The sequence below is a fragment of the Argentina anserina genome, chromosome 2 (genome assembly GCF_933775445.1).
Source record: "Argentina anserina chromosome 2, drPotAnse1.1, whole genome shotgun sequence".
NCBI classification, from domain to species: domain Eukaryota; kingdom Viridiplantae; phylum Streptophyta; class Magnoliopsida; order Rosales; family Rosaceae; genus Argentina; species Argentina anserina.
Window position 1 is genome coordinate 27,104,646 of NC_065873.1, and position 25,705 is coordinate 27,130,350.

General features: G+C 39.3%; 7 protein-coding genes across 8 annotated transcripts; 2 read left to right on the top strand and 5 right to left on the bottom strand.

Annotated features, from left to right (window-relative positions):
• Positions 1-12: 12 nt before the first annotated feature.
• Positions 13-1,612, bottom strand: LOC126782077 (glutamyl-tRNA(Gln) amidotransferase subunit C, chloroplastic/mitochondrial). 2 transcript variants are annotated; one of them, XR_007670732.1, is made up of 6 exons: positions 1,359-1,612; positions 1,229-1,269; positions 1,078-1,133; positions 797-848; positions 562-699; positions 15-370 (listed from the first exon to the last, which is right to left on the bottom strand). XR_007670732.1 is itself a non-coding variant. In XM_050507239.1 (5 exons), exons 1-5 carry the CDS (start codon positions 1,581-1,583, stop codon positions 624-626), a joined length of 450 nt encoding a protein of 149 aa, XP_050363196.1. In that variant the 5' UTR covers positions 1,584-1,612; the 3' UTR covers positions 13-623. The 2 variants fall into 2 exon arrangements, 1 of the variants encoding a protein (XP_050363196.1); XM_050507239.1 differs by having other exon boundaries at positions 13-699.
• A 260-nt stretch (positions 1,613-1,872) lies between these two features.
• On the bottom strand, positions 1,873-12,000 carry LOC126782888 (calcineurin-binding protein 1). The gene is given in 20 exon segments (XM_050508233.1): positions 1,873-2,386; positions 2,610-2,688; positions 2,932-3,595; positions 3,802-4,031; positions 5,045-5,225; positions 5,333-5,715; positions 5,953-6,145; positions 6,245-6,402; positions 6,770-6,925; positions 7,020-7,230; positions 7,337-7,572; positions 7,698-8,363; positions 8,535-8,741; positions 8,926-9,847; positions 9,849-10,800; positions 10,911-11,122; positions 11,295-11,335; positions 11,428-11,547; positions 11,708-11,782; positions 11,881-12,000. Coding segments are annotated over 20 exon segments (5,943 nt in total). The 5' UTR covers positions 11,884-12,000; the 3' UTR covers positions 1,873-2,132.
• A 132-nt stretch (positions 12,001-12,132) lies between these two features.
• On the top strand, positions 12,133-13,630 carry LOC126784596 (uncharacterized). Its single transcript, XM_050510066.1, has 6 exons — positions 12,133-12,221; positions 12,381-12,479; positions 12,582-12,720; positions 12,821-12,940; positions 13,033-13,123; positions 13,253-13,630. The coding sequence occupies exons 2-6, from the start codon at positions 12,388-12,390 to the stop codon at positions 13,402-13,404; spliced, it is 594 nt and encodes a 197-aa protein (XP_050366023.1). The 5' UTR covers positions 12,133-12,221; positions 12,381-12,387; the 3' UTR covers positions 13,405-13,630.
• A 170-nt stretch (positions 13,631-13,800) lies between these two features.
• Positions 13,801-14,175, bottom strand: LOC126784295 (oleosin Ara h 15.0101-like). The gene has a single exon (XM_050509766.1). The coding sequence runs from the start codon at positions 14,173-14,175 to the stop codon at positions 13,801-13,803; it is 375 nt and encodes a 124-aa protein (XP_050365723.1).
• A 2,729-nt stretch (positions 14,176-16,904) lies between these two features.
• On the bottom strand, positions 16,905-17,330 carry LOC126784296 (oleosin L-like). The gene has a single exon (XM_050509767.1). It carries the CDS (start codon positions 17,328-17,330, stop codon positions 16,905-16,907), a length of 426 nt encoding a protein of 141 aa, XP_050365724.1.
• A 443-nt stretch (positions 17,331-17,773) lies between these two features.
• Positions 17,774-20,125, top strand: LOC126783374 (serine/threonine-protein kinase Aurora-1). Its single transcript, XM_050508830.1, has 9 exons — positions 17,774-17,853; positions 18,165-18,281; positions 18,667-18,813; positions 18,924-19,019; positions 19,103-19,198; positions 19,295-19,391; positions 19,507-19,624; positions 19,708-19,780; positions 19,904-20,125. Exons 1-9 carry the CDS (start codon positions 17,818-17,820, stop codon positions 20,003-20,005), a joined length of 882 nt encoding a protein of 293 aa, XP_050364787.1. The 5' UTR covers positions 17,774-17,817; the 3' UTR covers positions 20,006-20,125.
• A 310-nt stretch (positions 20,126-20,435) lies between these two features.
• Positions 20,436-24,321, bottom strand: LOC126785080 (ATP-dependent 6-phosphofructokinase 6). The gene is made up of 13 exons (XM_050510666.1): positions 24,135-24,321; positions 23,993-24,039; positions 23,842-23,881; positions 23,569-23,631; positions 23,339-23,476; positions 23,021-23,179; positions 22,850-22,903; positions 22,210-22,278; positions 21,999-22,128; positions 21,592-21,857; positions 21,358-21,406; positions 21,100-21,254; positions 20,436-20,957 (listed from the first exon to the last, which is right to left on the bottom strand). Exons 1-13 carry the CDS (start codon positions 24,234-24,236, stop codon positions 20,760-20,762), a joined length of 1,470 nt encoding a protein of 489 aa, XP_050366623.1. The 5' UTR covers positions 24,237-24,321; the 3' UTR covers positions 20,436-20,759.
• Between the last annotated feature and the right edge of the window lie 1,384 nt (positions 24,322-25,705).

Here is a 25,705-nt window from a genome sequence, read left to right on the forward strand (position 1 = left end):
CTTTTTGTCTTGCCACATTGCTCTCTATGAACTTGGAAGTACGTTGCGCATGCCAGAAGCAATGTTTTTGTTTCAGGCTGATTTTCCTCAAAATCCATTTTCACATCCTAACCGACCTGTCTCAAACAACGATAAACATTCCAAAAGATTTTGTATGCTTCATTAAGTGAACTTGGCAGTTTAAGTGGCGTGAACTTGGCCTTTTAACATGGCGTCAATTCATGTTTATGGCGACATATGCTGTCAAGATTCTGAATATATCAAGTGAAACCTTCTGGAATCCAATTTCTTGCTGTCTCAACCATCAAGTCTTCCCAGACAACACAAATTGCTTACATGGTGGAGAAAGTATTCAGCTCCTACAGCCAATCTGGTAGACAACAACGATTGCTATTTCGTAAGATGAGGAAGAGTGAGATACACAACTCGCTCGCACAAATCAGCTATTACCATAAAAATGAAGAGTACGAGAGGGCGAAAAATTCCAACTACAAATCTACAATGATCAAAATCATAGACTCATCTCTAATATCTGATGAAGACAAAAAGAGCTATTCATACCGGCACTGATTCTGTCTTGAAATAGTTTAGGAGTGAATGCGGAGTCCACAAACAGGAACCTGCTACTCCTTGTTCAAGACCTTGGGAACTATTATGTATGGCTCCTCATAATTTGGAATAGCATCAATTATGGCCTTCCTATTGGACAATAAAATTTTGTATCAGCATGCTTCGAATACAAGGAGACTTGCTTTTGCCCATTTGGATTTTGGAAGAATTGAAACTACCATCTTACCTATTCTCAAATGTTTCAGGAACATCAGCACGGAAATTATCACCTTCAGTATCTGATAATAAACATAAAGGGGAATAAGTTATGCTGCAAGTGTTAACGAATACGACAGTAACATTCAGCTTCTTGTCTTGAACACAAAACACATTAAGAAAACAATGTGGTTGGATTCTCAATCCCATTAAGAAATGAATAGCTAGTTTCATTTTCATAAAACAAAGCCCTGATGAACAATGTGAAGTGCAAACTCAAATTGAGGTGGTAATGGTAGGGTTTTAGTGCACCTGCTCTTATAGAGGGCTCCACACTTTCAAGATCAACATCCTGAAGCTGTCCGAACCTACAGGAACACCAACCAATCAGAACAACCAAGAAGGCATGGAACCACTTCAACACTATGTAATCGAAAAAGAACACTAAGCTTTACGCCTTCACCATTCCATGACTTGTCCAATTTTCGGAGCAAATTCTTCAACCTGAAAACCGGGAAAAAAAAACTACTATCAAACATTAAAGAATCGAAATTTAACGAACAGAATGTTTCTGATAAGAGGAGGTTACAAACCTCTTGAGGGGTCAGAGAGATTCGAGCAGTCTCAGCCAGACGTGGCACATCCAGAGGTTCCAGAGGAGAGGAAGAAGACCCAGCAGTTGTGGTTGTTGAGAAACTTCGCCGCCGGTGAAGCACTTGTGAAGATCTCCGGTTGTAGTTCAAGTTGGATGATAAATGATTCTTCGGTAAGAGACAACAAGACACCTCTTTTACTAGAAGCAGAGCCCTACTTCCCATTTTGTTTGATTATCAGTTTGGTTCTTACTTCTGAGTTCTGAGCTTCCTATCTATATATCTATATGGTTCAGCTGGGATTTAGATTTAGTTCCTGAAGCACAAAACCCCTTTTTTTTTTTCTTTTTTTTGGTAATAAATAATTCATTAAAGGGACCAGCCCAAAAGCCCAATAAAAGAGCCCATTCCGGTTGATTCTGAATGACAGTTTAGTCCTCGCACCTCCTCTAGGTATGAGAATGCAACGGCAGTTTTATCCTTTTTGGTAAATTACAAGGCAACCACTTCCATAGAAGAAAGAAGGAAAGAACACTAGTGTCTTCTATAGAAGTTTCAAGTTTGGGTGCATATTTTACATCAGCCATTCAGATTTCAGCCTCAGCCTTTCACATTACAAATGTGCTGAATTCCTATGGTCGTAATATCACATCAAACGTGACATTAGCCTAATGATATGTGTTACTGAAACAGGAGGAGATATTTACTTTTTTTTTTTGGTAATGAGGAGATATTCACAGCTGTTAAAAGAATTAGTTAACTGTGGTTCTCAGGTTATAAATCCACTTTGTCTGAAGCTTCTTCATCTGCTGCTGTTGCATTGATCCTCTCTGTAACGGTGTTGTTGCAATTGTGAAGTGGGGGAGCAGCAAATGAACTTGTCTGGTACATTTCAGAAGGTGGTTGATTTGTAGATTGCATTGTGCTCTCAGGCAATGAGGTAGGTACTACAGTGTTTGCTGGATCTGTGTCGCTGGTTCCACTATGGTAGACTCCATCCCTGCCAGAAGCTGCTACCGTTGCGGTAGCTACAACCATCAGAGTGAGAGTGAAAATAAATTTACATATGAAACTAGTCAGGAAAATGCATTCCCCCCCCCCCCCCCCCACACACACACACAAAAAAGCAGAGAGCAAAATTCTGAAGACATAAGAATATTGTTTTAACTCCCTTTCATCTCTATGCCTGATCTCCATATACAGTTACTAAAATGATTCAACAGAGAAAGACAATGGAAGAAGCTAAATAACCTGTGTGAGCAGTGTTGGTGTTTGCCATGCTTGTGGTTGAGGGTACGGATGAAGTTCCTGCTCCTTTTTTCATTTTAGACTGCAAAAGACAACAACAAATAGGTGATACATTAGTCAGTTCTTACTACCAGAAACTAGTACAGAAGATCTTCTCTGGCGTTTTCCTGATCATAATATTCTAAATGCATTAGGACATGTTTGTTAACATAATAGAATTGTTGTGAAATGCATGTCCCGAGTTCCAAAAGGAGAAAATAATGTACCCAAGAATTTACATATTTCAGCACCTCAAGGAAAATCCATCGAAATGTTAGAATCATACCCTTGTATTTTCTTCACAATGTTTTACAACAAAAGAGATGTTCGTATAGCGGCCATGTAGAAGTGTATAAGCCCACAGAAGAAGCTTCCTTGGAATGCTCAGGTCAAGGATTTCAACCCCGTCCGTGCTTGGTCTGAATTGTGTATCCCTTGGTAACCATGACGGAACCAAATACAGGTTGACACCGGATGAAGGCATTACACTGGAGCTGTCACGATAGAAGTTGTACGAAGATCGAAGCAAACCACTGGCAATCTCTAAATTATCATCTGCGGCCTTTCTAACAACTAAGTTCTTTATTTTAGAAAAAATAGGATTTCGTTTTGCTTCCAGCTTTTTAAAATGGGTAGGGTCCTCAAAAGCTGAACTCCACAATTCATCTGTCTGCAAATCAACACAGAGCAGCTGGCTATTTTCCAACCCACCATCTGAAGGATTTAGAGCCTCAATCTCACTTGGTAATTCAGACTGTGATGGAGTGATCTGTGCCAACCAAAATATAAGAGATCTACACCAAGCAATAGATGCATGTCTGCAAACTTTCGCACAGTTGCTGTTTGACAATTTTGGATTCTTGAAACGCTTTCAAATCTTCTCATTTATGGCTTCAAGAGTGTCCAGTTTACCATTTTCCTCTAATGATATGATATGATCATGAAGATAACTGCAGAAAAGAAAAGAAGTCCATAAGAATTCATGACATGAACCACAAACATATTGAAACCCACAGTTCATTTCATCAATAAAGCTAGACAAAAAAAAACTAAGACCTCCATCAAGTTTTCAACAACTTAGAAAGAAATGACAGCTATTCTGTAGGGCTTAGGACTATTCGGAAAATAAAATCAGCTACACCAGTATGTAAATTACCCATATAAACTGCTTTCTGATGTTTCGGTGACCTTAATCTCAGGTAAACCACATATTTCATGCCATAAGTTCCCCTGTTCCATGAACAAAGAAAACACCTTCTCCAATATATGCTCGGAATTATCTACAGCACCAGAGCCAACAGCTTCAGCTTGGTGGATGGATGAAACAAGGCCTTTTACATACCTCCCAAGGGCAACTGGAACAAGATCTTCAATGCATAGTGAAAACTGCAGTTTTTAGGTTAAGTTAGATCATCTTAAATTGGTAGGGAAAGAAGCAGACAATATATAGAATGAGATGAGCTCAATGGTCTAAATATCGTTTTCGGCATCGTATCGGTCGAGAGGTAAAACGATATATCGGGGGATATATCGGTTTTATCGGATTTGCTTATTTTCAATAAAATTTATAAAATTATACTTCAATATGTACCAAATAAACTAAAAAAACGGTATTAAGTAAACTAAAGAAAATAAATACTTGATTTAATGACAATTAAAGTACACGTACGACATCTAATAATAAAAATAAGTATTTAAGAATGATTATTTAGACTTGAAATTCATCATATATATTTAAAATTTATATAAATTAAAAATATATATGAAAAAATGAAAAAAAAAATATAATTTTTCAAAAAAGAAGAAGAAATAAATATTAAAAAATTAAACAAAAATTGAAAAAATAATTAAAAAATCAAAGTTTGACCGATATTTGACCGTTGACCATCATTTTTGCGTTGACCGATAAATTTTGACCGATATGCTCTTATCGTATCGGATTCGAAATATCAGCGATATATCGGGAATATATCGGCGATATCGCTGATATTTCGAACAGAGGATGAGCTATTTAATGATAATGATGGTTCTGTTTCAACACCTTATTTTGCTTATTTGGACATTTATTACTACTACTTAAAACTGTATGGACAAGTTACAAGGATTAGTAAACATAGAGAAATTATAGAGACAGTGAAGACAGATATAAAAGCTCAGCTAGCTAATCCATATACAGTCATGCACAAAGCTGCAAAATTTGTACTCCAAATGGCAAAAGTTCGTCCATTTACAAATTTGATGAGCTGCAGATTTATATGCGGCAAAGTTATAATTCATGCATAAATGTGTATAGATTTTCATGGCTGTGGTGGTTGCTATTAGCTAGCAGTGAACTAACATCAAGAAATTGCTTCAGCCATAGCAGTCACTGATAAACAAACAATGGATTTAATCATTACCCTCTTATCAGACCGGAGAGAGATATAAGCACGGTCAAGAGTACAGATGTCTCCAGTCTCCTCCAACAGTTTCAAATAGAACAAAAGATATTTGCGAATGCAAGTAATAAATTTTCTAGAACTCTCTGGTGAGTTAACCTCAAGGGGCTTTTTGCTCCCGCAAACTCCAGGAGTCCTTCGTCTGGTAAATGCAAAAGACATAACTTGATTAGTTTCAAATGAAATTACAGTTTCAAGCTACATAATACCAACTCATAAACATAGATGCACATAGATTTACAATTGTACCTTCCTTTTTTTGCTGTACTATCAATTTCCCACATATTTATTGTAAATGATGATCGAGATGACTTGAAGCAAAAAGAGAGTTCATCTTTTGCCTTCTCAGACGCACCACTATCTCCTATTTCATACAGACCTTGTGCAAGCATATATCTGGCTTTATGAAAATGTTTAAGCTCCCCTTCAATACAAGCTTCAAGGGCACAAATACAGTCACTGTAAAGCATGTTCCAGGCCTCTGATTTAACTAAATCTTCATGCTTCACCTTCTGAGAGTCTGTTTCTGTTCTTCTATCCTTTGGTGAGTTCAAGATTTCCGCATCCATGTCACCTAACATTGTCATGACAGCATCCTTCGTTGATTGACTAAATGCATATGCTGAAAGAACCTGAAATGGCCAAAGATTATTTGGGATATACACAACTATGAGAAAAGGTGCCTCTAAGTCTACAAATCAATTTAGTGAAGGCACGTCACAAAGACATCTCCATCATAGAGACGGACCAAATTGGGAAGATATCATTTGGATGTCCAAAGGACTGAGGAGATAGAAGGTAAACAATCTGGAACAAAAAGCCAGACAACCATAAATAAATAAAATATTAGAGGAAAAAAAAGGCAAAACCTTTAAAGCTTCTAGATTTTGTTTTCCACATGTAGAAAGTAACTTCAGGCGCGAAGCATGCATCCTGTAAACTGGATCTACAGCTGTTGGGTTCAGAGCAATAGCTTTATCATAATATGATAATGAAGTCTCATAGGAGTACCCAAGCTTTTCGCAGAGCTTCCCAATATAGTAAGCATGGGACCAATCCTGCCTGATACAGATAAAAGCACTAAAAAATCCATTTGAATTTTGGCACATGAGGTCTGTATAGGTAATTCCATTAAAAGGAACTGCAGAAGAAAGTCCATACTTGTGAGCAAAAGCCTTTTTAAAGTGTCTCATTGAGTTCTCACAAAACACTACCCATGCAGCATCTTTCAAGGGTACTACCGTTCGCTGATCATAAAATGGCACCACGCTTTGAAGGCTATCATAGTATACCAATGCCAACAACTCGTGTATCTCACTCTGAACCACATATTGGAAAACAAAAATCATTATCTTATACATGAAAGTAAGAAATATCCTAACTCATCGAGGAAAGAGCATTTACGACTTAAATGACACATATATCGTAGTATGTTAAGAAGTTTTCTGGGATCCAAAAGAGCATGAATCCCAACCATAAAATTCTTATCTTCAAAAAAGATTCTCAACAATATGGAAGAATCAGAAGAAGTCCCAAAATAGTAATTAAGATACAATCAGTAAAACTACCAGATCAAGGACAAAGCCCCCATGTAAGGACTTTATATATCATACCTATTCAACTAAGAGCAAAAGACAGATTCTAGAACCAATGTAGTATATATACATAAAGAAAGGAGGGTGAAACCTGCTGAGCCGATGTCTTTGCTAAGGCCAAACTCATTAACAGACACCGCCTACTCCTCCTTCGACTTGTCTCAACTCTCTGAGGTAATGTAGCATTCTTCCTCCATCCTGCCACATTGATGTGTTTGCTGCCGTCATTTAGCAACAAGTCCACTTCCTGTAGGAAAACAACCCCATAACATGACACTTAAAGCATTAAATATTTGTGCAGCATTCACAAATTAGAATGAAGAGCAACCTTAGATATTTACCTCATCATAAATTTGTCCCAGTCTTTGCCAACTATCAAAACGCAGGGGGTTGTACAGTAAATCATATTTGAAGAGATTTGCATTATGCTGCACGAATTCTTCCCCTTCCTTCGTAAGCACAAAGCCAGGCCACTTGTCTGTAGCACTGATTTCCTCAGACAGGGCAAGGAAATAATACAAATTGCAATAAACATCCAGATATGGTTCAGAGCTGCAAGCAGTCAGTTACATCTTAGTTCATGATTCCTGAAGTTGACCGTCAAGATAGAGAATGAGGAATTACATTATGAAGAAAACAAAAGGGAAGATACGTCTACCTCCCAAGGGATGATGACTTTGGTAGTTTAAGCCTTCTCTCATCAGGAAGGATCAACTTCGTTATGGTCTCGAGAAAACCATCAGACCCAGCCTCGTCTGAGAGCTTATCTTCACATAGATTGAGATCATCCAAAAACTCATCTATTGAATTCCCAGCCAAAACATCTTCTGGTGGTTGTGGAAAGTGTTTGTGAATGGCTCTGAGTACTCTTTGAACTTTGACTAGTCCTGTCCTCTGTAACACTCAAGAGTAATTACAGCCCATAGAGGTCAGAAAACTATGTATTCAAGTAAGATGCATAACTATATAAATGGGAAACTATAAAACATATACAAGCAGTCGGAGAGAGAGGAGCTCACAGAAGAAGCCTTTGCATAAGGGAGTATGTACTGAAAAACATCAGCACACTGTTCCTGTGTCTGGTAATCACAGGGGCTAGTGTTTTTGTGCACGGCTAAATCATCTTCATAGGATGAATCAGATCTAATATTCAGACCATACAAGCAGAAGAAACACTGATCCAAGGCATAATCAATTTTTAACTCAAGTTCCTCCTGTTCATCTTCAACGAGTTCATCTTCGTCTTCATTCAATTGGTCGCTTGTTTTTTCACCTCTGTTGTGCTTACCACCAGAACCATCTTGCCTTCTACCCTCTGATTCCGTATTAATATCTTCATCTAAGGCTTTATCAGCTGACAGGTTTTTTGACGATTTTGCGTCATAATCATCTTTCCCTGCAGCACTAGTTTCACCTCTACTTGTGTGAACCATTTCCACATCTAGTGTATCTGATTTTGATTCATTTAGAGTTATTTTGGCAGGACTATTTAGGTCCAGCAGCTCATTGTCTTCAGTGGTTTCTTTACTTGATGAGTTTAAGTTAGATTTAAACTTCATATCCAAGGCTAATAGATGCTTAATTGCAAATTTAAGAAACATCCCTTCCTCCTTTTCACTACCTTGACCTGCACAGCAGAGTCCATATTCCGCAAGTAGATCGTGCATTGTGACAATTGAGTCAACCTGAGATGCGAAGTTGGAAAAAACAAATGAGAAATGAGAGAGAGAGAGAGAGAGAGAGAGAGAGAGAGAGAGAGAGAGAGAGAGAGAGAGAGAGAGAGAGAGAGAGAGAGATGAAAAGGAAAGAACAAATGAAAATATAATCAGGAAAGAAAATGAGAATAATTTACTCACCTGTGTTTTAACAGGTATCATGTGATTGAGGTGTTGAAGTTTGCAGAATGCAATGGAAGCTTCAATAAAGCAACTTTGTTCAATTTCATCAGCAATCACTAGCTCAGAAGATTTCTTACAGAGGAATATGCTTGCAACATTACACATGACTGACAAGAGCAAGCACTGGAGATCACCTATGCTGCTCATAGGAACAGAATTGATGTCCTGCAAGCATGAGATGTAAGTCATATAATCAGACACTATAAAATATGATATATAGTTATTAACACCATAATAAGTTTTGCAACAACAACACCCCCACCCCCCTCTTTCTCTGATCCATGCCCTAAGAAAAATAAATGTGACATTAGAGATTTAGAGCTATCTATTCATAAAATAATAGACTTACAGAAGCTCCGGGTTGATCAATAAAGTTCTTCACTTGGGACACACATCGAGAAATGGCCTTTACTTCCTGTGCAACCAAGAGATTCCAGCTCTGCTTGCTTAAACTTTTGTTTGAATCTATGACAGAATGGAAGCGATCTTTTGAACCTGATTTAGAAAGAAATGATTTACAGGAAGCCAGGCATTCATCAATTCCTGCAGCTGCCATAAGAATTTGCAGTTTTCGACGATGACAATTCATTGAATTCAAATATATGTCAATATCCACAGGTTTCGCATTCTCACAAGCTTTGATTAAAATGTCTAGTGCTGACAGTTCAACTGAAGAAATTCCTCCGCCTCCTTTATTAGCTAAGCGTAGAGGTAATGCATCTGTGGGTACATTTCTTGTGGCAAATAGAAGCGGAACAAGCAAGGTCATGCAATCCATATACATTTCTTTTTCAATCATCTCACCTAAAGTCTTCTGCATCAAGAAATCAACCTTTAAGATGTTGATTTCATGAAGAATCCTATCAACAGTTAACTCTTTAACAACCTTGCAATATGGGAGGCAGATTACACGCCGTGAATCACTGATGTCTTCCTTGTTTGCCAAAAGGGACAAGGAAATACTGAATTCTTGGTGGGCTTTTTCCTTGTTTCTGTCTAAAATAGATAATCGTCCACTTAACCAGAAAAATCGAACCCAGAAGGAGCTATTTGTTAACGACTTATCACCTAATGATACATCCCGATAAATAGAATTGTCGGCTGATTTTCCATTATTATCAAAGAATCTCTTAAGCCCAGAGATACTTTCATCTTCCAAAGCTACTGATTCCAGAATCTTACAAAGATGATAAGACGCCTCAGACATGAACTCAGATAGCTTTGAAGCATCAGATAATGAACCAAGGTCATAATAAAGCTCAGTGAGGAAATGCTGTCGTCCTATCCTTCCCCCAATTCCTTGTCATCTTCTCCAAGTCCAGAAACTTAACAAATGAATCCTGAACCAGTAGACCTTTACTTGCGACCTCTTCTAAAAGCAAATGAGCCAGATGGAACGCACCATAGTTTTTTGAAACTTTTTCAATAAATCTGCAAACATCACCACATTCAGTATCCCAAGGACTAGGTTGATCGGGACATGATACAGAATCATTACTAGAACGATTGGAATCTTTGATTCCTGATCCGTCAGCAATAAAAGGTTCTAGACACTGAATAACAACCTTGGCCTGAGCTTTACCATTAGCAAAGTCAAGGTCTTCTTTCCCTGGTTTACGACTTCTAAGCCTTTCAAGGCGAGAACTCCGCCTCTCCTGTTTTTGGAATTCTAGAAGAGTTGTGTCTTTATCTTTAACACCTGTTTTTCCAGTCTTGCTATCACCAGAAGAAGGACTTTCACCAATCGTTGTCAGCTTATGTTTTTTCCTTTCCTCAGACCCTCTGTTACCTTCTGAACTAGAAGGTAAGTGTATAATCAATTTGATATCTCCAGATCTGTATTCTTTTGCATCCCCCATCTCAGATCTACAGCCATTTAAAGAAAGTAAGATATCCAAGAGTGCCTCAGCAAGAGCTGCCCAAGTAGTGTCTGCAAGGTTCAAATCCATGCTCTGGTTTGGCTTCTTGGATGCAATGCCGTCCTCTAGAAGTGCTTCAGTTGCTTTTCTCTTGTCAACAAATTTAAGACGGACATGTTTAGGTTCAAGCTTATCTATACCTCTAGGAGCAAATGGAACTGGCTCTGACTCTTCAATTGTTTTCTTGACATGCAAAGCACGCGAATGTGATGGCCAATGTCTCAAAACTAACTCTGCCACAGAAAGGCATGCAACCTCATCACCGATAGCAATAAGAACTTCCAACAATTTCTCCATGCAGTTCCCTGCATAAACAATTTCAGATTCACTATTTGCACACAAAAAAAAAAGAGTAATCACACAGCAAGCGAAGTAGGTACTGGAATATTAACCTTACTAATCAACAAACACTCACAATTATTAGGGCTGCATAAAAGGCCTTGCTCGAAAGCCCAACGTGAAATACTCAGAGATCCCATCGAGCATGATAATGTTCCCAGCTGGTTCCAGACAACAGAATCCTTTGTATCGATCTCAACAGCTTGAAGATAACACCGTAGGGCACTCTCATAATCTGCTGAACCTAGTTGAAGAAAAACATTGGCAAGGTTCTTCAGTGCCAAAAATCTGCAGCCGGCAAAAAAAATTTTATAATTCTCTCTATCTCTATTATTCTTGAGAACTACTAAAGAGACCATATCTCGGAAACTATCATCCTACACAATCTGTTAGTCTCATCATTCATCCTATGTGCATTGCAAAACTGTAACAGATTCTGCGATAATGCATTATTCCATACCTGAGCTGCAACAGATGACAATCACTGACACTACCATCCACCTGCACGGCATAACATAAAGCTCAACTGGCTATCCATTAACACAAATGAACTGTTATACCATCTCGAAAAGTATGTTCTTCGAAAATCATACCTGCGCGTTTTCGATTAAAGGATCTTTTAGCACAGACTCTAACAACTCAGCAGCCCTTTTGTACTCTTTAATCTGTAACTTGTGGAGCCCCTCATGATAAATCTGTGACAGATGAAACTCCTGACCAAAACCAAACCAATCAATCACCTCTAAAATTCACAATGCTTCCTAAACACTAAAAATTACACTCAATTGTCAACAATTCCAACTCAGTAAAACCAAAATTCATCATTGAAGAAACAGGTAACTAATTTTCACAGAGAGAGATGGAGAGGCATGCCTGAGCTTCTTTGGTAGGAGCTAAAGGCTCCCATGTGCCTTTGGCGTCAGTATCGTTGATCGCCGCAATCGAGAACTGTAACAAATAAAAAGCAACACGAAATTCAGAATTACATCACCGGAAAACTGCGGCATTCAAAATCAGAAAGCGAGAGATTTCAATTGACAACGCACCATCTTGAATCGCTGACCGGATTTTGTAGCAGCAGTAATTTAGGGGTTTGCTACTACCGTGAGGAACTTGAAATTTACAGAGGGAGGGAAGGAATTAGGGTTTTTAAAAAGGGAGGGAGATTTTTTACGGCAAACAAAAAGCTAAACGCCGGTGAGTGTGTGTGTTTAAAGAAGAAGAGAGAACGTGTCGGCTCCTTATTGGCTGTTTTAGTTTTCCTTTTTCGTCAAAACGGTGCGTTTAGTTAGTGCTTAAACACATCAGTTTTCATGGAGTCGGAGACTGCGAGGTTCTGAATCGGCTATTGCTCCGATTAGTAGCCAGAAAACTCAAACAAAGAGAGGTAATACAACCCTCAATTACCTTCAAAACGATTCGTTTGGTTCGTGTTTTCGCAACCGGAGGAGGTATTGGATTGACGAGTATTTCTGTACTGCCCACCACGTGTTTGATAAAATGCGCAAGTGAATAACTGAAATGCGTGATTGTGTTTGGGTTTCAGGTTCATAATGTGTCAGATACGTGCTGGTAATGTTGTGATCACCGCTGTGTACATGGTCTGGATTGTTATCTGCGGGTCGAGTTTGAGCTATGGAGATTTGTGAGTGTGTTGAAGCAATCCCCAATGCATGTGTTTCTGCTTTGATTTAGGCGCATGGTATTGAATTGAATTCGGTGTTGTTTATATTGTTACATGTTACAGGGTAGACCAGAAGGTTCTGAATGTAGGGGAAGAGCTGCGGAGGGAGAGTATGCCTTTAAGAATGGGCTCTCGGCTTTACCGGCTTCAGGGGATCAGGCCTAGTACTTGGTATGAAGTGAAGATATCATATCCAGCTTCTGTATGTACTTCCAAACTTTTCTAGGAGTTAGTTTGTGTCTTCCACCAGTTCCATTGTGTACTGGTTTAACTTTGTATTGGTATGTGATAACACTAAACAGATACCAGCAAGCTTTTCCATACAACTCAAGAGAGGGGACTCGGAATTGCCTCTGAATGGGAACAACAGGAGATTACTAAACACAGAGAAGCTGATTTTCATTAATAACTGGAATGATGAGGTTCGATTTGGCGTCATTGTACCTTTTTAATGCATTGTTGTCATGAGATACCCAGGAATATATGATCCTTATTATGTTACTATACTGCTCAGGGTGGGATGTATGTGTTGGTGACTGTGGAGCCTGAGGGGGTTGTTGCCATACCAGATGCGCAGGAGAGGGAGGACATCATTTTCAATATAGGTAATTTTCATTCACTAAATTGAGCTTTAGGGGTTCGTATGTTCTGTTTCCCTAGTGTTTGAAGAAGATTAAAATGTTTCCTCATATAATTTGCTTGCATAACAAAGTTTCATCTCTTATTGGAAGCAGTTTGTGATGAACTATTGCTGGGGATTCCTCACCAGGCTTGGTGGGTTGTAGGCTTTGTGGTGGTGTGTTTGGTTCTGGCGTTCATCATTCCCTCATTTCTTCCACCCTTTTTGTTGAGAGCAGTCGATCAGAATGCTTCGAAAGATTCTTGAAATAAACTAGTGGTTGCCACCGTCAAATTTCTAATGTCTTTATTTGATGCCATAGTATTCTCTGAATCACTTCTGGGCATCGATAATGCGTCTCTCTTCTATTTCTCTCTTACAAATGATTAGATAGTGCATCAGAATTTCTTCCCTTCTCTTTTTATATGTAGATAGCCACATTATGGTAAACTTGGTATGCATGCCGCCGTTGAAATCAAGAGACCACCTCAATTTTCTTTAATCAGTTTGGTAGTGCCAAAAACACTTTTGATTAAGCTAGCTTCACATATGCGCTATATATGAAAGCAGAAAGGGGTTTACTATTAAGAGCTTACACACCACATTCATTTACAGAAGAACTAAAAGAACGTAACAGAAATACAACAGTTACATATGAAACTTTCATAAACCGATTTGCGCGAAGGAAGCCCCATATGCTTGAGCCCTTCTCTTGGCAGCGAGGTAGTCAGATGCATATCTATACAACCATGACAGTGCCGTAATCCCCGCCACGCCGCATCCGCCGGAGAAAATCAAACCACTCGCTGCAAGGAACAAGACTATCCCTACCGGAACTAGGATTGGACTAAACAGCACTACAACTGGGGAGGCAAAGATCAGGACCATCACGGACCCGGTTAAAGCTAACACGGACAAGACTAGGAAAGTGGCACCGACTGCTCTTGTGGTCAAGACCTTGGCCGTGCTGGTCCGGTCGCGAGAGGCCACTGGCTCATCGGGCTTCTTGGAAGAGGCGAATGGCGCGGTGTTGATCATTGCTACTGCAAAGTATGAAAGAGTCGTGGATTCAAACAAGTCGTATTTATAGGAGTAGAACGCTGGCCGGTGATGATTTAGCCATGTTTTGTGGCTTTCGATCGATGGTGGTAACTGCCTAGGTGCCTAGGTGTTGAGGTTGTGTAGAGTGAACAAACAACTCTTACGCAGCACAAACAGAATATTAGTTTGTAAATCATAGTGTTAGAATTTTATTCACAATGCAAAAACCTCTTTGAGGAAATTAATCTCAATGATTTACAATCAGTCAATTTGATCTCTTGTCTTAACCAAAAGAGTTCATTTAGCTGTTAATACATCACTGTTGCGACATCTTAGTTCTATATCACAACTAAGTATAAGAAAAACCTACTCTATACACAACAGATTTTTCTCTAAAATAACTCTATATCACAGTTGCAACCTCTTTAGGAGAACAATAACTCTTTGTCACAGTCTTGGTCTCCACACAAGTTTTACTTTTATGATTTTGACTGATGATCAGTTATTTCATCCTATCTACTCAGCTGTTGTGTTCTTCACATATCACTCCTGCATACCACGATGCAGTATGATCTGGTTTTTACACACTTGGCTGTCTATCTCACCTGCACACAAAAGAAATGTCAATCAATCATTTTATAAGCATGATCATTAGAATGAAATAAAAACCTTAGCAGGGAGACATGTATATGTTACTGAGGTTGAGGCAGAATAGCAGGGAACATGTTCCCAGAAAATAAAGAACAGTTTTTTACAGCAGTGGAAGAACATGGAACATGTTTTCAGAAAGTAAAATTTTTAGCACACCGATTCTTCCTTGAAGGTTTAAAACTCTCCCATAATTGATGACTTCCAGATAAACATTTTAACCATGAATGATTCATGTTAGAAAGAGACAAAAAGATCTCACAGTGTTTGAGTTTTGCATATTTCCTAATTTAACTAGGAAAGCCAATATATTCAGGTTGCATAAGTTTGCGTTCACCTGGAGTGTAAACACGTCACCATGAGTGCATGGATGCAAGAACAAGTGGCCAGCTCTATACATTCTGGAATTCATATTAAAAAGAGTACAAGAGGATCCTCATGATCATCTTTCATTTTCTATATACTTGCAATTGCCTGGAGCTAAAAGTCATATTAACAAGAGTACTACAAGACGATCCTCATGATCATTTTTCCAAATTCTGTATACTTGCAATTGCCTTAAACCACCTTAATTAAATTACAAAAAGAACGTGCCTGATCAAACACAACACCTTCAATCCTTCATTGATCACTTGCCTCAGGTAGTTAGGTTCGTAACAAGTTACCTTAATTTGTTCAATATATATTACGGCCGGCCTCCTCTATAATCTGGCATATTCATTTAGCATCTTTCCAGCGGTTTCGTACATATATGGGTCCGTGCAGCATTTTCATGCTCATGGTTTATTTTTCTTTGTGTAGATAAATTGCATGGAATATCATGTCGATCAGCTTTTGCTTCTTTATTCTTTCTTTCTTTCTTTAGTTTTGGTATTAATTCCCGCTGAAAGAAACAGGTCTGATTAGGATTCACAATTGCATGCCCACAGTTTAAGTGGATGTATGAAACCATACCGGAACTTTAATGATCGAGTTTTTCATCCACATAATTCATGCATCCCATTACAACACCACCGCTTGCACTTACATATATAAACACACACATGACCTTTTTTTTCTTTTCGAGAAGGAACATATGCACACACACTTTCATAGACCAATTTGAGCGTAAGAACCCCCATAAATGTAATCCCTTCTCCGAGCAGAGACGTAGTTGGATCATACTTGTACAACCGCGTCAGCAACGCGATGGCAGCCACGCCACACCCGCTGGAGAAAACAAAACCAGCTGCTACTAGAATAGTGACCGTCGCCGCCGGGACTAGGACCGGACTGAAGAACTCCAGAAGCGGGGTGGCCAGGATCAGGGCCAGCACGGTCCCGGTTAAAGTTAACACGGACAAGCCTAACAGTGTGGAGCCAACTGCACCGGCGGTCAAGAACCTGGTTATGCGACGTCGTGCTTGTGATGAAAGTCGGCCGTGGCCATGATCAACAGTGGTGATGTGATCGAGACTCTGATCGATGAGAAGGTTAGGGTTGGTTCTGTATATATATGTATAATTAAGAAGCAGAGGCTTGTATCTTAATGCATGTTACGTAGCACGGTGGTGAGTCTAAACTGTAAACACGTAGCTATATGCCTGCAATTGACTCAGTGGTGGCTTATGGTGGTGGCACGGTGGCACTTGTGTGACGGCATTTGTCTAAATGTCAAACAAAACTAGAGAAGATCGAAGATGAGCACGAAATGGCGAAACGAAAGTTGAATAGTTGCTGGTCGCTTTTGCTTATCGTTATTCTTGCAGACCAGAACATGTTCAGTCATATCAGTTGCTTGTACTTCTTTTCATTTTCTTATTAAAAAAAGGGCAAAAATAGATGTTCTAGACGCAGGTTGTTATAACATAATATATACTTGCATTTGTAGAACAGAAACTGAACATCAAAATGATTACATGAACACAGTACTAATTTATAATTTGTACGTTCTTAATTGTATCTAGGATTATGTAACTAGTCATGGTGTAAATTTGTAACAGCTAGCACTTTTTCTTAACAACAAATACATATATTAATTGCAAAAGAAATCGACTCTTACATATCGAGTAGATTAACTATGTAGATTAACAAATTAACTAAATTTCATGAAACCACTTAATCCACTCCCACAAAGACCATAGCCAACCAATCCACCCAAATCTCATCTTCAAGTACTTCCTCAAAAGACTATGCCCCAGATCAAATATAAACTGCGTCCAATTCTTTTGCTCCAACGCGTACTTGAACAACAACGATAACGCCCATATTGCACCCACCACAGACAACACAAAACACACTCCGACTAAAAACACCAATATGCCAGCCGGAACCAGTATCGGACTAAACAACACCGCAACCGGAGTAACCACAACCAGTGCTATCAGCGTTGCCGTTAAAGTCATCCCGGACAAGAAATACAGCGTGATACCAAGCACGATTGAGCCAAAAAACTTGACAGTAGTACCAGCCGTCTCGCCGACCAAGTAGTCTTCCGGATTCTGATACGATTCCATCGCCGCCATGATCCACAACTCTGTGACGAAACTTCACCCTTCAACTACCGAGACGGCCGGAGTGAGTTTTAAGGGGACTATGTACTAGTGGCGGTGGGAATGTGAGATTGAGTTCTCTTGGGAGCTAAACTCATCACAAGAACGAAATGCATGGTTACATTACTTGGCAGCTTTAAAAATCGCCAGGTGTCCTTATATTGGGGTGACTATCAAAAACGCTCCTCAACAGTATACAGAAAATCTGGCGGCTGTCTCCTGTTTTACAAGTAAAAGCTATAAAGTTATACACCGTTGATATCTCAGGCTCATAAATAAAAAGCTACAGACCAGAATAGCGGATTTTGGCCTAAATTTTGAAAACAGAAGCGGGACGCCACGTGGCTAGATCTGGGAATTTCGACCGTTGCGAAGTGCTGGCCTTATTCAATCACCCCCGTCTTTAGAAACCCCACTCTCTCTCTCTCTACACAATCTCTCTTTCTCTCTCTTCTGGAAAATGGCGATTGCAACCGAGAATCAGACCCCGGAGAAGGTGAGAATCGAATTGACCATTTCACATTTTAATTTTTTGTATCTGGAAGAAGACCCCCCCAATTCGAATCCTAGGGTTTTCTGTTCTTTTCTGCTCTCTTGATTTTGATTCTACGCATTAGATTATAATGCTTGATGATTCGTTACTATCCAATTGTGGTCGGGAGAAAGAGAACCCATCTGGAATTAGGGTTTTACGAACCCTAGAAAGATTAATTTGAGGAATTTGGGATTGATTGGGTTCGAAACTTTGGGGCTTATAGCTGATTGATGATTGTTAGGGTTTTGATTGTGGATTTGGTTTGCTGACAGGGTTCATCGGAGGCTTCGGCGACGGAGATGAAGAGGTGGACGCTGAATGACTTTGATATTGGGAAGCCTCTGGGGCGTGGCAAGTTTGGTCATGTCTATTTGGCGAGAGAGAAGAGGGTAATCTCCTTCTTCTTGACTATGGCAATGTATCTGTTCAATTAGCTGTTTTTTTTAGCTTTTTTTCGATTGCCATCTCGGTATCTTTTCGAATTGTTGTTGAGTATAGAGTTGATCTTTCGTAGCTGTTGACAAAAGGAACTCCAGTGATTAATATAGACATAGGTGATCAGATGTTAGTGATCTACTGATTTTCGTAAACTTGCTGCCTGAAATGAATAGAGGATATGATATATGCCTATAATTTGCTTTGTTGTCAAATGATTTGCAGTTTTGAGTTGGAAATAAATGGGTTGTTGTGCATCATCTTGGTGTGGTACCTTTATTTGCCTGCTTTTAGTGGTGTTTATACACAGATTTTGATAGTAATCTTTGCCTGAAACAGAGTAATCACATAGTGGCACTTAAAGTCCTCTTCAAGAGCCAGTTGCAACAATCGCAGGTTGAGCATCAGCTTCGCCGGGAAGTTGAAATACAAAGTCATCTTCGCCATCCCAATATTTTACGCCTTTACGGCTACTTTTATGATCAGGTATGCTGCTCTTTTTTTTTTTGGTTGTACCAAATTGAATGTCTCCTATGAAATGGAACCATATTAGTACCGTGTAACTGACCCTGGTGGTGGAATCGTTATTAATGCAGAAACGAGTTTATTTGATATTGGAATATGCTGCCAAAGGTGAACTTTACAAAGAACTCCAGCGGTGTAAATACTTTAGTGAAAGACGTGCAGCTACAGTAAGTTGTATTTCTGGTGTATCTGAATCCATTACTCTTTTAGTGTAAATACTGATATTTTTACTTGTGCGGTGTATCTGCAGTATGTTGCATCATTGGCTCGAGCCCTTATATACTGTCATGGAAAGCACGTAATTCACCGAGATATCAAACCAGAAAACCTTCTCATTGGTCAACAGGTGCTGACTGCCTTTATTTGCTGTTATATGTTTCCATTTGCCAACTTATTGATGCAGACTTGTTGCTTATTATGTCAATGTGGTCTCCTTTGTCAGGGTGAACTCAAGATAGCAGATTTTGGGTGGTCAGTGCACACATTCAACCGCAGGCGGACCATGTGTGGCACTCTTGATTACCTCCCTCCTGAGATGGGTATGTTAAAGAACAAAAAGTGTTTTGCATATGCTAAAAGAATTTTTGTTTATTGTCTTCACCTGCTGTGTAACAACTACTCTACCTAACTAACACTTGCGGGTTTGTCATACAGTTGAGAGTGTTGAGCATGACGCTAGTGTAGACATCTGGAGCCTTGGTGTCCTGTGCTATGAGTTTCTTTATGGAGTCCCTCCATTTGAGGCCAAGGAGCATTCAGACACATATAGAAGGTAAAGTGTGGATTGCAAAATGATTGAATATCACATAAAATTTATAATTGGCTAAACTGGCTCTGCTTTTTTTGCCTTTGCAGAATTGTTCAAGTGGATCTGAAGTTTCCTCCTAAACCAATTGTCTCATCTGCTGCAAAGGACCTTATAAGTGAGGTATGCCTACTGGATTAGCAGTTTGCACTTAATCAGTTCAAGTACTTGTAGTATTTCAATGTATCTTCAAAATGAAGGGGTTATTAGTAGTAATGCCATATTACACTTTTCTTGTAAATGCAGATGCTTGTCAAGGATTCTTCCAATCGCCTGCCATTACACAAGCTCCTAGAACATCCATGGATTATTCAGAACGCAGAGCCATCTGGCGTCTATAAGATCTAAAGGGAGAATGGCAATGGTTCTTCTCATTCTATGTAACAATCCAATATGAGCATTTAAACAATATCCTGTATTGATAACAAATTGTTTGTTAATAATAAATTCTTTGTTTTGACCATTGCGGTCCAAGTTTGCAATTCTTTAGTAGGCAGTTCAATAATATTCAACTCTGTGCCAAGTGGCACTCGCTAGTTGGGACACAGCAAATGTTGAGGTTTTGAGCAGAAAATGTGTAAAAGATGAACCCTACAGGACAGAGAAAAGAACACAGGGCATGGCAACACTTGTTATGAACTTAGTTGTTGGGAGACAGCAAAGAGTTCTCTGTGTTCATGTTTCGAGCAGGAAATATGTAAAAGATGAACCTACAGAACTCAGAACAGAACAGAGGGCATAGCAACACTTGTTATGAACTTAAAAACTCTTGAACAGAAACTTTCAACTTCAGAACATCCCTTCCAACTGAATAAATGCAGTACCATCATCACTGGTTAAAACAAAGAAACACCGATGAACTAAGTAATTACAAACTCATACAAGCTAATACCATTCCAGATAAGCCACTGCTGCTTCTACCAAAAGATACATCCCAAGCAGAAATCTCTTTGGTAGGACATGGTAAATTGAATTCATCTGATACTAGCAAGAAAAAGAAATCCATAAGCTTCTGGGGACGGTAGGACATCACAGAAAGATCTGGATACTGACGATTTTTAACAAAAGGTTTCAAATAAGACGGTCTCATGTTTTCATGCTTTCAAATAAGAATGTCTTTAGTTGCAAAGTTGCTATCTTTACAATTTTCCCCCTCTAGCAGTTGAGTTGGAGGCTCTTCCTCTTTTTGGATTTTACCAACGTCTTTGGGGTTCAAGAAGCTTGGCTGGTTGGTTGAAGAAAGAAGACGTGCCCACATCCTATCAGTAATCACAACCTGGTTCTGGGTCTCAGTGATATGCTGTACATCAAAATTAAGATCAATCAGAGCAACAATTTAAATAGCACACATAAAAACAAAAACAGTTAAAGGCAGAAGCTTCCACCATTTCAAGTGTGAGAATAAACAAACTTGTAAACTACATAAGTTCTGGAAAACCTACATTGAAGGGAATGTAAGAATGTCTTCCATTGACAGGTCCAACTACAAAGCCCGCGAACCCTGCCATTGCTCCATGAACAGCACTTTGAGCCAGCAGTGTGCAGTAAACATTGTCAGCTGCATTGCTTGGAATAGCCCTAATCATGTATGTAGGATCTGGAAAACAAAATATCTCGTTAAAATAGGATTTTATACATGTTTAGGGATTTTTAAAATGAGGAATATAAACAATTACAGGAGGTAAGCTGGGGCCACTGACCTATATATTTCAGATTAATAGACATCTTTTGTTCTCTTGCAAAGTGATCCTGAAACAAAAGCAAACAACAGAGATCGATATTAATATCTCAATTGACGTCACACTTTTCTTGAAAATGGAAGAACATAGATCAATTTCCTTTCCTTTTTTCTAATTCATTTCCACTCAGATGACAAGCATGTAGGGGATGTCATGTGATGTAAAGAAGAACATACAAAGAATTGCTAATAATACCTTAATTCTCTGAGATATCCATAACCCAACATCTTTAAGTAGCTTGTTTCCTGAAGCATCTTGCTGGTTCATGGATTGCAAGCTCTCTGAAAGAAGATCCTGTCCTGCTCCCTCAGCAATCACAAGAACCATATGTCCAATTTCCTTCAGTCTTTTTTCAATGAAATCAAAAAGCCCACCTCTTCCTTCAAGAAAGAAGGGGGACTCTGGAATCAAACAACAGTCTACATCTCGACTGGCAAGAGTAGCATACATAGCTATGAAACCTGCAACAGGAATTCCAGTTTAAGATAAAAGCTGTATAAAGAATCAGAACATAAAAATAAAAAACTTAAACATTATAATATTTAGTTCCATGACAATGAAGAAGAATATGAAAAATATAGACATGAAATGTGAATCATTACCACTGTAGCGTCCCATTAGCTTCACTAAACCAATACCATTGTCCATACTTTCCGCTTCCACATGAGCTGCATTAATGGCACGCTGGGCCTCCTCGACTGCAGTATCAAAGCCAAAGGATCTATCTATAACCTGAACCAAGAAAACAAAAATAATGCATAAAGATACAAAAGCAGAAACTAATATTAGATCTGCGCTGTGACAAAGACGTACCGGTATGTCATTGTCTATTGTTTTAGGAACTCCTGCAACAGCAACTTTGAGGCCTCGGCGTCTAACTTCCTGTACAATCAGAAGTGACTGCTTTATGAATAGCTAAGACACGAGAAACAATATAACACACTATTTTTCATTTTACAAAATTGACATAAAGCATTGGACTATACGGGAGGGATGGACATATGCATAATTATATACTTATATGATAGTCAAGAGTCTGTATATTGATACATGAAAGCCTCTGGCACCCAACTATTATTAGCACCAAAGAACCATAAAATAACCCATTCCACCACCATGACTTTCTAAAAAGTAATAATTGTATTCTTCAAACTAGTTATTATGCAGGCTGGACTAGCAAGGTAACTAATACAGTAATAAGGAATTATTTTTCATCACCAAATAGAGAAATGATATTGTAACATATACATAACCAAAATGAGTCAAATGCAGATAAGCATAGAGTTCGTCTACAGTTGGTTCAGAAACAGTAGAACTTAGCAGCAAATTGTTGATATTGACCCTATAGTTTTAAGGTAGCCTCGGTGCGACTACAAAGTTTACATTTAGCAGTAGATACACATATTCCAATGACAAGACATCAAATTGAATCCTTTAGGAAGAGTAGACTAACCTCAAATATGGCAGATGCTCCTCTTTGAGTTCCATCACCTCCGATTATGTAAACCTGTATCACAAGTAGACAATGCCATGAGAATCTGTCAATGTGCATGAGCTATGAGCTATAATGTCTGACTTCACATTGTATGGCATGCATCAAGCAAAAACAATAGCTAGGCCGTACCTGATTAATTCCACGATCATGAATGCTGTCAACTATCTTCGAGGTATCATGGCCTCCTCGCGATGTTCCAAGTATAGTACCACCACGTTTATGGATGTCATTCACAATCCTAGGTGTCAAATCAATAGTGTTTCGGGAATAGAAACCACTATATCCTCCCTAATATAAGTCAGATAAAACAATTTGTAAGCTTAACGTAAAAATCTCATGGAATGCGAACCACAACTCTTGCAGAAAAGTAAATATCACACTTATCCCTGCAACGATATCATGGAAATAAATAAAACATCAAGTCCATGAGCATATATGGTTACTCACTTCTATTCCAAGAACCTTGGTGACACCATACATGTAATAAAGTCCACAGACAATCTCCCTGATCACCGTGTTGAGCCCAGGGCACAAACCACCACACGTCACAATACACGCGTGCACTTCATCCGCCTCAAAATACACCTGAAAACCAACACACAACCCATAAATCCACGCACAAACAAACACAAATCGCATTTCCGTCCACATTTACTTCAACCGCATCAACATTATACCTTTTGGCGTGGTCCTGCTCGCCGGAAGTGCGTCCCTCTTGGGCTATCCTTGTGGACAACAATCTATAACACAAGTAATACCGCACACAAACAAAGTTCGCAAAAAAAAAAAAAAAAAAACTCAGCATATGCTTATATGTGTTGATCAACGATCAAATATCACTCTGATCCAACTAAAGATAGTCATTTTTTTCCTCAGAGTGGTGAGATCTCAACTGAAATATATATCTCAATACGAAAAGCTCAAAATCTCTAGTAAGAAAAGAATGTTACCTTTTGAGTAACAGTATCGTCTTCGTGAACGAAATACTGCCTGGAGGAAAAAACATTAGATCATAAAGGAGAGTGATTCAGTGTATTGAACTGTTAACAACAAATCAAAGCCTCAGTATAAATTTTACAGTTCAGGAAAAGTTTAACGTACCTGACTACAGAGTAAGCAGGATTCGTTTGCAGTGGATTAGGATAAGTCTGCAGCCAAAATCACCCACGTTAAGTACAGCGTCGGAATAATACAGCAAATTTGAATCCCAAGAGTGAAAGAAGAGTGAGTGAGAGAACATTACAGGAAGATCGGACAGGTAATCGGCGAGATGAGGCACGTCTTCGAGCACGTAACCGGCGTCGCCTTTGACGATCTTCAACTTCGGATCAACCGGAACCGCCATTGCTGCTCTGGAATAAGCAAAACCAGCGGCGAAGATTGATTAGAATTTTGGAGAAGAAGCGAGAATCGAATCGGGGGAAAATGGTTTTGCGAGGAGTTTAAGGTAAATTTGAAAGATTAAGGGGGGGGGGTATTTAAGGGACACGGTGATTGGGCCCGTGAGGTCCGGAAAGAGCAACTGAAGTGTGCGCGGCACGTGAGGGCGTGTTGGTGAAGCGACGTGTCGTTGATATTGAAACCGGGTGGCTGGTTTTGAGAGGCGGGTTTTGGGAGTGGAAAGAGGAAAGAGGAGGAATGGGACGACGTCGTATTGATGCCGGGAAACAGGTGGCGGATTACAGGTAATTGTGGTTTGCTTTTTATAGTACCTGGTTTTGGGTAGGGACAAGTGCAGCGAGGAATAATCATGTGGTTTCACATCGGTGTCTAGAATTAGAATCTAGATGGACAACGACTTTGAAATTAGGTCGTTCATAATTCGTAGTACGACTTGTAAACATTCTACCGACTAGAAGTCGTTCCTAAATAATTCTTGTAAATTATCTGAATATGTGAATAAGAAATTGTTTCCACCACATTTTTCATAATGCTTGTAGTGATTCGGAATGAAACTTCGTTTTGTACTAATTACATGGTGCGGTGAGCTCGGCATAACATGTGATTGTCATGTATAGCATTTGAGTCTCAACCCTCACCCATTTGTCTTCAAGAGCGTAAAACCTTGTTAGGGTTATTTTTCCAATTTTGTTGCAACAAGTATAATTTATACTGATGTGGTGCTGTTGAAAGGGGAACCAACCGGGGCTGCTATGGAAAATGACGGCAACACAGCAAGTGGCGAAGATCGCAATCAACCGGCTTTGGCTTTGTTTCAACAAGGAGGAGAGGAGAGGAGTTTCATGGCTTTTGAATCATAAAACCAAAATTAGGGCTTCCGGAGTGTATCTACCGACAGTGCACAACGGCACTAGCAACGGTCGGCTGTGACGACGGGAGAAAATTAGAGGGTTTGCTCTCAAGTGGATGGATTTTATAGTAACAGATTAGTCGAAGTTGGCATTTAAGAGAATATTATGACAATGGTTTTCTTCTACTCCATTCTATTAGAACAAATGCTAGAGAGCCATTTTTACCCTAAAGTTCTGAACTTCTAATAGCAAATGGTCAAGTTGTTCATTCATATAGAGATGGGAACATGACGGAATGAGACGAGACGGCTCATCACACGTTTCATTCCACATCCATGCATCCATCAAAGATGCACCATAAAACAAACATTGACCGGCCCAACTAAGGGTCGTGGGCTCCTATTTAGAGCCTGTCGTAAAAGGCCGAAAGTCCATCAACATTATAGTCCAATATAAAGAGCACAACGGGGACATGGCGCCACGTGGAGAAATCAGAGAGCTGTCGTCTTAAAAAAGCAAGCGTCACCAACATTTTTAATTTCTGATAAATCTTGGCACGTTC

Excerpts from the sequence above, each read along its gene's own strand:
- LOC126782077 (XM_050507239.1), bottom strand. The coding sequence starts at position 1,583 with ATGGGAAGTAGGGCTCTGCTTCTAGTAAAAGAGGTGTCTTGTTGTCTC. Across the intron at positions 1,270-1,358 it reads TCTCTCTGACCCCTCAAGAG|GTTGAAGAATTTGCTCCGAA; the intron begins GTTTGTAACCTC and ends CCCGGTTTTCAG. Across the intron at positions 1,134-1,228 it reads ATTGGACAAGTCATGGAATG|GTTCGGACAGCTTCAGGATG; the intron begins GTGAAGGCGTAA and ends GTGTTCCTGTAG.
- LOC126784596 (XM_050510066.1), top strand. The coding sequence starts at position 12,388 with ATGTGTCAGATACGTGCTGGTAATGTTGTGATCACCGCTGTGTACATG. Across the intron at positions 12,480-12,581 it reads AGTTTGAGCTATGGAGATTT|GGTAGACCAGAAGGTTCTGA; the intron begins GTGAGTGTGTTG and ends TACATGTTACAG. Across the intron at positions 12,941-13,032 it reads TTAATAACTGGAATGATGAG|GGTGGGATGTATGTGTTGGT; the intron begins GTTCGATTTGGC and ends TATACTGCTCAG.
- LOC126784296 (XM_050509767.1), bottom strand. The coding sequence starts at position 17,330 with ATGGCGGCGATGGAATCGTATCAGAATCCGGAAGACTACTTGGTCGGC.
- LOC126784295 (XM_050509766.1), bottom strand. The coding sequence starts at position 14,175 with ATGATCAACACCGCGCCATTCGCCTCTTCCAAGAAGCCCGATGAGCCA.
- LOC126783374 (XM_050508830.1), top strand. The coding sequence starts at position 17,818 with ATGGCGATTGCAACCGAGAATCAGACCCCGGAGAAG. Across the intron at positions 17,854-18,164 it reads AGAATCAGACCCCGGAGAAG|GGTTCATCGGAGGCTTCGGC; the intron begins GTGAGAATCGAA and ends GTTTGCTGACAG. Across the intron at positions 19,020-19,102 it reads GTGAAAGACGTGCAGCTACA|TATGTTGCATCATTGGCTCG; the intron begins GTAAGTTGTATT and ends GTGTATCTGCAG.
- LOC126785080 (XM_050510666.1), bottom strand. The coding sequence starts at position 24,236 with ATGGCGGTTCCGGTTGATCCGAAGTTGAAGATCGTCAAAGGCGACGCC. Across the intron at positions 23,477-23,568 it reads GAGCAGGACCACGCCAAAAG|GTGTATTTTGAGGCGGATGA; the intron begins GTATAATGTTGA and ends GTTGGTTTTCAG. Across the intron at positions 20,958-21,099 it reads ATTCTTACATTCCCTTCAAT|CATATCACTGAGACCCAGAA; the intron begins GTAGGTTTTCCA and ends TTTGATGTACAG.